This window comes from Palaemon carinicauda, chromosome 32, assembly GCF_036898095.1.
Source record: "Palaemon carinicauda isolate YSFRI2023 chromosome 32, ASM3689809v2, whole genome shotgun sequence".
Taxonomy (NCBI): Eukaryota; Metazoa; Arthropoda; class Malacostraca; order Decapoda; family Palaemonidae; genus Palaemon; species Palaemon carinicauda.
The window spans coordinates 19,773,364-19,782,938 of NC_090756.1; the positions used below are offsets into that span (position 1 = coordinate 19,773,364).

The window sequence follows — 9,575 nt, forward strand, 5'->3', positions numbered from 1 at the left end:
TCAATTTTTTTACCTTGAATGACTGTCTGGTAAAAACTGGCATGCCTTCATCCATCTTGCTGGAGATCAGGCCTATGGCCAGTGGAGACCAAGCCATTGTGCCCACACCTGTAAAAGAAGACCAGACATGAGGGTCTAAGACCAGAGTTTGAGGGTCTAGGATCAGATATTAAGGGATCTGCTGTAGACCAATGGGGTCACTAGGCTGTTAATATGGGAAATCAAGACGAAATGCTCTTTGTCAATCAATAAGCTTGAGTTTAATTGGATTGATCTGTGTTCACTTTTATTCTGCTTCAATAACCAGTGTTCACTTTTATTCTGCTACACAACCAACTGTATTCATTTATATTCTGCTTCCATAACCAGTGTTCATTTCTATTCTGCTCCAAAACCCACTGTGTTCACTTCTATTCTGCTCCAAAACCCACTGTGTTCACTTCTATTCTGCTCCAAAACCCACTGTGTTCACTTCTATTCTGCTTAAATAACCAGTGTTCACTTTTATTCTGCTTCAATAACCAGTGTGTTGATCTTTATTCTGCTTCATAACCCACTGTGTTCACTTTAAATCTACTTCAAAACCCACTGTGTTCGCTTTCATTCTGCTTCAAAACTCAGTGTTCACTTTAATCCTACTTCAAAACCCACTGTGTTCGCTTTCATTTTGCTTCAAAACCCACTGTGTTCATTCTAATCCTACTTCAAAACCCACTTTGTTCACTTTCATTCTGCTTCAAAACCCACTGTGTTCATTCTAATCCTACTTCAAAACCCACTGTGTTCACTTTAATCATACTTCAAAACCCATTAGTGTTCACTTCCATTCTACTTTAAAACCCAAAGGTGAAATAACCTAAGGTTTCTCAAATAATGGATTGTATTCTACACTGGCAACCACAAACAATATACTAAGTGATTACAAGACCCCCATTTCACTTGCATTTGATTGAAAAACCAAAATTTAAGGTCTAGTAGCCACATTAACCTGGATTCACTTACATTCTACAATGGAAACCAAGGGTAAACATGGATGACTTGGATTCAATTGTATTCTGCTCTGAAAACCTTGTACAGTACCTGGAAATTTTCAGAGTTCAGAGCAGCCTTGATCTAAAAGGTTTCACAGAAGATCGTGGATATATATGAAAAAAATCGTGGAATAAGAAGTCAGTATGTCAGAAGCTTGGACTGAACAAGAACACATATGTCTGATTGCACCGAAAGATACTCCAAGATGGGAGAAGGCACTTAAGGGCACTTTGTTCTGTTAAATTTTAGGAAAAATTCAAAGTGTTTTTGGCCCTGTTAGAATTGTTGTTTTGGGACAAATGTACTTTAAATGTGTGTGTGCGTGTATGTGTGTGTATGTATGAGAGAGAGAGAGAGAGAGAGAGAGAGAGAGAGAGAGAGAGAGAGAGAGAGAGAGAGAAAGAGAGAGAGAGAGAGAGATGCTCTCTGAGTGCTCACCAAATCTCAGCTAAATAGCTAAAGCAATTATTGAGTATAAAATCACACAAGATTGGCCATAATGAGCCAAGAAAGTCATGAAATGACAATGATTATTAATTATCCTTCCAGTTCCTGGCCCTTTACACCAAACGTCTGGACTATACAATTTGGCGTTTCCAAAATAGCTCTCATTCCATTAGGACCATTGGCCAATACATCAGTCTCATACTAACAAGTTGGTGTACTGAATCCATCATGGCCTAGTTGAACACTGAATTTATAATCGAAATTTCTGAGATGGATTGTAATCCATGTAACCCCTAAGAATTCAAGCTGAAAGGTTGGCATCCTTGAATTCAAGGGGAAAGATTGGCAGCCCTGAATTTGAGCTGAAATATTGGTGGTAGTAAGATTGAGATTATTATCACGTCGATCTAGTATTATTATTATCATTATAATTATTATTATTATTATTTTTACTTGCTAAGCTATAACCTAAGTTGGAAAAGCAGGATGCTGTAATCCCAGGGGCTCCAACAGGGATAATAGCACAGTGAGGAAAGGAAACAAGGAAAAATAATGAAATATTTTAAGAACAGTAACAACATTAAAATAAATATTTCCTAGTTACCAATTAATTTAGCAAGTTTTGTTATAAATATGCAAAAAAATTGTCTTAATATCTGAATAAGAGTAGTGTTTAGAATCAGTTCAAGCCTTGAAAAAACTGATCATATTAATTTGTTGCAAATATGATATATTTAGAAAAAAAAGAAAAAAAAGAAAAAAAACTTCCTCGCCAATAAATAAATCTTCAATTTAAAAGACTTAGAAAAAAAACTTGTTCTTACCAATTTTATTGTACATCTCCGGCAGGTAGAGCTCAGTCTTGCCCCTGCAGAAGAGGTGGTACTCGCTCTGTTCCACGATGGGCGTGATACAGTTGAACTGTCTGCAGTTGGTCCAGGCCTCCATGATTTCCACGGCGGACCAACGGGACGTGCCCCAGTACATACACCAGCCCTGGTCTATGCAGTGGGAGGCGGCGCGAACTACCTCTGTTGTGGTGAGAGAGAGAGAGAGAGAGAGAGAGAGAGAGAGAGAGGAGAGAGAGGAGAGAGAGAGAGAGAGAGAGAGAGAGAGAGAGAGAGAGAGGTGGATGTATAAAACATATAGAGGAGAAATAAAAATGAGAAGTTGGGAGAGATAGTTATGTAAAACAGGCAGATGAGAGAGAGAGAGAGAGAGAGAGAGAGAGAGAGAGAGGAGAGAGAGAGAGAGAGAGAGAGAGAGAGAGAGAGAGATGGGTGGGTGTATAAAAACAAGCAAAGGAGAAATAAAAACAAGAAAATGAGTGATATATAAAACAGGGGAGAGAGAGGAGAGAGAGAGAGAGAGAGAGAGAGAGAGAGAGAGAGAGAGAGAGAGAGAGAGAGAGAGAGAGAGTGAGAGAGAGAGAGAATATGTTAGCTACAAATCTATAAACGTCATCATAATCATTACTGTAGTAACATGTTTTAAAATTATTACTTTCATATTAACAAATAACAATAATCTATTTTCTAGAAAGATTGGAATTAGAACTTATTAAAAATTGTGCCAATTATACTATGTATATTAAAGGTAAGATCTGGAAATTTCTCTTTAGTCTTCCCTCGTATTTGGGCTACGTATCGGCAATCAGAAGCCAGTGCCGTCGGCCTTCTAGTAAGAACTAAATTAAAAATTCCCCAAAAGGCGAAAAAAAAATCTCATTATACCCTTAAAATATCTATTCATGATTTTGAATTTAAAAAGTCTCTTCCTGATTTTGAATTTAAAATATCTCTCCATGATTATAGATTCGAAATGTCTCTCCTTGATTTTGAATTAAAAATTCCTCTTCATGATTTTAAATTTAAAATGTCTCTTTATTGATTTCAAATTAAAAAATGTCTCCACGATTTTGCATTAAAAATGTCTCTTAATGATTTAAAATGTAAAATCCCTCTTCATGATTTTGAATTCAGTATGTCTCTTCATGATTTTGAATTCAGTATGTCTCTTCATGATTTTGAATTCAGTATGTCTCTTCATGATTTTGAATTCAGTATGTCTCTTCATGATTTTGAATTCAGTATGTCTCTTCATGATTTTGAATTCAGTATGTCTCTTCATGATTTTGAATTTTAAATGATCTTTTCATGACCTTAGATTCAAAATGTCTTCATGATTTTGAATTTTAAATTGTCTCTTCTTGATTTTAGATTTAAATTGTCTCTATGATTTTGAATTTAAATTGTCTCTCCATGATTTTTAATTTCAAATTGTCTCTTCATGATTTTGAACCTAAAATGGTTTCTCCACGATTTTGAATCTAAAATGTCTCTCCACGAATTTAAATTTAAAATTTCTCATCATGATTCTAAATCCTAACTCAAAACACTCCCACAAAACCCAATAAATCTAAAATGTGTCTCCACGATTTTAAATCTAAAATGTGTCTCCACGATTTTAAATCTAAAATGTGTCTCCACGATTTTAAATCTAAAACGTCTCCCTCACCATTACAATTTCAAACGACTGCAGTGCAGCGTGGAGCCAAGAGCACATCTCCTTTGATGTCGATAACTCCGGCTTTTGCCAATTCACAAAATGTAGTTTTATCATTTTATCACCAAACCACAAAAACAAGGCACGCTTATATTTTGAAATAAGGTCATAGATATTTTTACATAAAAAAAAAAAAAAAAAAATCAGCATCATACAATTGAAAAGGAAATTAATAAATGAAAAAATAGGATACATTTGTTGATTTTTTTTTTTTGAAATCTGGTACTCTCTACCATATTTTATACTCCCATAATAATAAAAAAAAAATACCACCACACAAAAGTAAATAAATAAGTGAAAAACTAGGACACACTTGTGATTAGTGCCTTTGAAATCTGGTACTATACTATATTTGGTACTCCCAGAATATGGAATTTCAACTATTAATATTTTGCTTATCTTATTCAGGCCTCTGCTTGTAAAAAATATAATCCAACTGACATTATAATTAAGAAAAAAAATTGTCAAATTTAACTACTGAAAAATCCAATCTCTCCTTCTTGACAAGACCATCTGCAGTCACCTTACCACCAGGTACACAACTCATAATTTTACTAGACCGTGTCACCCATATCCCTCCACCTCGCCTAGGAATCGAACCCGACTTCTATTGCTACTTGATTCTATATACTGAAACTCAATAGGTTGTCTCCTTTTGTGTCTGTATGTCAGTCTCTCATTCTTGAGCTTTCTTCTTTTTCTTTTCATTTTTCTGAACTTTCTCGTTGTCTCCTTTTGCTTTCTTTACACCTTCCTTCGTCTTAGTCCCTTTTCTTTTAATTATCTTTCTATTCCTTTCACATACACCTTGTTCCATTTCGACAACTTTCTAAGGCTTTCTTACTTTCCCTACTTTGCTTTCTATGGTACCCACTCTCTTCATCCATCTTGCTCTTTCCCAGCTTTCTCTTCTCTGTTTTCCCTACTCTTCTCTGGCTTTCTCTGACACCCAAAGCTTTCTTATCTATTTGCAAACCTTTTTTTTCCCCTTATGCTTTCTCCTTTAGAATTTTTCTCCCTTTTAGAGATATTTTAATAAGCTAGCCATCCTTCTCTCACCAAATTTCCAACCTCAGACATACCTTTTCTTACAAACTAACCAACCCCACACACCCCTTTCTAACAGATAACCATCTCCAAACACCCCTTTCCTAATAAATAGCCAACCCCCACAACCCACCTACTAACAAATAACCAACCTCCCTTTTCTTCATAAATAACCAGCCCTCTCTCTTCACAAATAACCAAACCCCCTCTCTTCATAAATAACCAGCCCTCTCTCTTCACAAATAACCAAACCCCCTCTCTTCACAAATAACCAAACCCCCTCTCTTCACAAATAACCACCCCCACAAACCATTTTCCTCACAAATAACCAACCCCTATACACCCATTTCCTTACCAAATAGGCAACCCCACATCCTCCTTCCTCATAAATAACCAACCCCCCACCCCTTTCCTTACAAATAACCAACGCCCCCACACACAAACCACTTCCTCACCAAATCCCCTTCCTATCATAACCAGGACAACTATTATTGATAAAACTATCTTCTTTGTTATGATCCAAGATAATTCCCCCACTTCTATAGACTAAATATCCAACAACCCCCCACATACCCACTCCCTAAAATACACCCACCCCCACACATACCCCTTCCTCACTAAATAAGAAACACCCCCACTGGTTCCCTGTTCAACTTAGGATTCCAGGAAATTTTGGATTCCAGAATCCAGAAGAATAGAGTCATGATGTCTTCAGTATAGCAACATCTCTCTTTAAAAGCACATCCACTACCTATATACCTCATACAGCTTCCCTGTCCCCCTCCCCCAGAGCGTTCATAGCCGGGTCTACTTACTGCATAAGCCGTGAACAACAACAACAACAACAACAACAACAATAACCACAATAACCAAAACAATATATTGTTTTATGTCAATGCTGTAGGTTTCTGATAATCTCAATCTTGTGGGGAGAGTTTTATGTTTAATATATTTTATCGAGTTTGAAGTTTGAATCTTAAAACCTGTGGAATATATATCTATATATCTATATATATATATATATATATATTATATATTATATATAATATATATATAAATATACATTAATATAATATACATACATATACATATATATATATATATATTCATATATATATATATATGTATATGTGTGTGAACATATATATATACACGCGCACACACACACACACACACACATATATATATATATATATATATATATATATATACATTTATATATATACAAATTATGTGTGTGAATATATATGTATGTATACACACACACACACATATATATATATATATATATATATAATATATATATATATATATATATATATATATATTCATATATATATATATTCATATATATATATTACGCACACACATATATATATGAGAGAGAGAGAGAGAGAGAGAGAGAGAGAGAGAGAGGAGAGAGAGAGAGAGAGAGAGCGAGAGAAGAGGAGAGAGAGAGAGGAGAGAGAGAGCGCACTCCATGTTGAAGTTTCCACTTTATTTTCTTGATTCAATTAGGACTTTAAGCATCATCTAAATAATGCAAATTTATTCCATCTTTTACTCTCAGTTTTCCATCGAGACTTTTGATAATGATTATAAACTTTCTTAGGAGAAAAGCTTTCTTTAGTCTAACAATACATCCAATTAGTTTAATCAGCTCTTTAGGGCTGTGGTGACCGATGTGGTAACGTCCCTGACAGATGAATGCCAGACTGGGGTTCGGGTCCAGCTCAAACTTGTTAGTTCCTTTTGTTGCTGCAACCTCACCATCCTTGTGAGCTAAGGATGGGAGACCTATAAGTTTATCTGCTAATTCATCAGCAGCCATTGCCTGACCCTCCTGGTCCTAGCTTGGGTGAAAAGTGGGCTTGGGGGTGAATGTCAGACTGAAGTTTGAGTCCAGCTCAAACTTGTTAGTTCCTTTGGTCGCTGCCACCTCACCATCCTTGTAAGCTAAGGATGGAGGGCCTATAGGTTTATCTGCTGATTCCTCAGCAGCCATTGCCTGACCCTCCTTGGTCTTAGCTTGGGTGGAAAGGGGGCTTGGGGGTGAATGTCAGACTGAAGTTGAGTCCAGCTCAAACTTGTTATTTCCTTTTGTCGCTGCAACCTCACCATCCTTGTGAGCTAAGGATAGGGGGTTTGGGGGAGCCTAAAGATCTATCTGATGAGTCATCAGCAGCCATTGCCTGGCACTTCTTGGTTCTATCTTGGGTGGAGAGGGGGGCTTGGGCGCTGATTATATGTATATGTGGTCAGTCTCTAGGGCATTGTCCTGCTTGCTAGGGCAATGTCAATGTCCCTTGCCTCTGCCATTCATGAGTAGCTTTTAAATCTCTATGTTCTCCCGCTCTTAAATCTAAAACCACGGAGAGACATTTTAAATCTAAATTCACAGACATAAAGTTACCTTAAAAGACACTAAATCTAAAATCACGATGACATTTTAAATCTAAAACCAATAGACATTTCAAATTTGAAATCTCAAAGATATTTTTAAATCTAAAATCACAAAGAAACATTTTAAATCTAAAATCTCGAAGACATTACAAATTTAAAATCACGAAGAGACATTTTGAATTTAAAATCACGAAGAAGAGACATTTTAAATCTAAAATCACGAGACATTTTAAAAATAAAATCATGAAGAGACATTCTATATCTAAAAACACAAAAAGATATTTTAAATCTAAAATCACAAAGAGACATTTTAAAACTAAAACCATGAAGCGACATTCTATATCTAAAAACACGAAAAGACATTTTAAATCTAAAATCACAAATAGACATTTTAAATCTAAAATCACATAAACATTTTTAAGCTAAAATCACGAAGAAACATTCAAATCTAAAAAACACGAAGGGACATTTTAAACCTAAAATCCCGGAGATATTTTTAAATTTAAAATCACGAAGAGAAATTTTAAATCTAAAATAATGAGACATTTTAAATCTAAAATTACGGACATTTAAAATTTAAAATCACGAAAAGATATTTTAAATCTGAAATCATAGAGACATTTTAAATCTAAATTCACGAAGCGACATTGCAAATCTAAAAACCATAAAAACATTTTAAATCTAAAATCACAGAGACATTTTAGATATAAAATTACGAAGAAATTTTTAAGCCAAAATCACAAAGAGACATTTAAATCTAAAATCACGAAGAGAAATTTAAAATCATTAAACGACATTTTAAATCTAAAATCACGAGGAGACATTTTAATTTAAAATTAGAGACATTTTAATCTAAAACCAACAAATGACATTTTAATCTAAAACCAACAAATGACATTTTAAAGCTAAAATCACAAAGAAACATTTTAAATCTGTAATCACGAAGAGACACTTTAAACATAAAATCACAAAGAGACATTTTAAATCTAAAATCACAGAGAGACACTTTAAGCCTAAAATCAAAGAGAGACATTTCAGATCTAATACCACGAAGAGATATTTTAAATCTAAAATCATGAAGAGAAATTTCAAATATTAAATCACGAAAAGTCATTTTAAACCTAAAACCACGAAGAGACATTTTGAAATCTAAAACCACAAAGAGATTTTAAATCTAAAATCAAGAAGAGACATCTTAAACCTAAACCCACGAAGAGACATTTTAAATCTAAAATAAAAAAACAGACATGTCATTTTAAATCTAAAACCACAAAGAAACATTTCAACTCTATAAACCTAAAATCACAAAGAGACATTTTAAACCTAAAATCACAGACATTTTAAACCTAAAATCTCAAAGAGACATTTTAAATCTTTACTCCTTCCTTACCCTCCATAGGGCACATGTCGTCTGCACGATGAATGATGTGACGTCAACGTAATCCAGCTGTAGGCGTTCCAGGGACATTTTGACGGACTCTATGATATGCTTACGGGACAGGCCACGCTCGTCGCCTCTGGGGGTAGAGAAAAGGATATTAGAAAAGAGAAGTCATCAAAAACATGGTTGCCAGGTTGCCCTTTACTCAGAAAAAAAAAAACTCAAATTTGCCCTTTTTCTAGGCCAAGAATCCTCAAATTTGACCCTTTTCAGGCCAAAACACTCAAATTTGGCCCTTTTTCAAAGCAAAAAAAAAAAAGCCCCCTAAATTTTGGCCTTTTTGAAATTGGTTGGCCTTTAGTAATATCATGAAAAAAGGTGTGCCTTAAATACTATATTTTTGGGCTTTTTATACTATTTTTCCCTGTGGGAGACCTTGGGCTTATATCATCTTGCTTTTCCAACTAGGGTTGTAGCTTAGCTAATAATAGATAACAACAACAACAACAACAACAACAACAACAACAATAATAATAATAATAATAATAATAATAATAATAGTAAAGGAAAACAATGATAGTCACGTATCAACGCATTTAATTTTTCTTTCTTATTTAACAGATAACGCAAAGTATTCCATATGAACTTATGTACACAGAGCGGTCCACATCAGGCCCCTTTCAAGTCATAATCTGATACG

At 34.7% G+C, this 9,575-nt stretch overlaps 1 protein-coding gene across 2 annotated transcripts in view; it reads right to left on the reverse strand.

The window, feature by feature from the left end:
- The window catches only part of Hk (Hyperkinetic), a 45,159-nt gene extending 36,144 nt beyond the window's left edge, over positions 1-9,015 (reverse strand). For both annotated transcript variants that reach the window (XR_011040831.1, XM_068356133.1), the window contains exons 1-3: positions 8,885-9,015; positions 2,304-2,510; positions 14-108 (exon numbers count right to left, since the gene is read on the reverse strand). Coding sequence is in view for 1 of the 2 variants with exons in the window: in XM_068356133.1 (XP_068212234.1) it covers positions 14-108; positions 2,304-2,510; positions 8,885-8,900 (318 nt within the window). In the remaining variant the exon portion in view is untranslated. The remainder of the gene's footprint in view (positions 1-13; positions 109-2,303; positions 2,511-8,884) is intronic.
- Between the last annotated feature and the right edge of the window lie 560 nt (positions 9,016-9,575).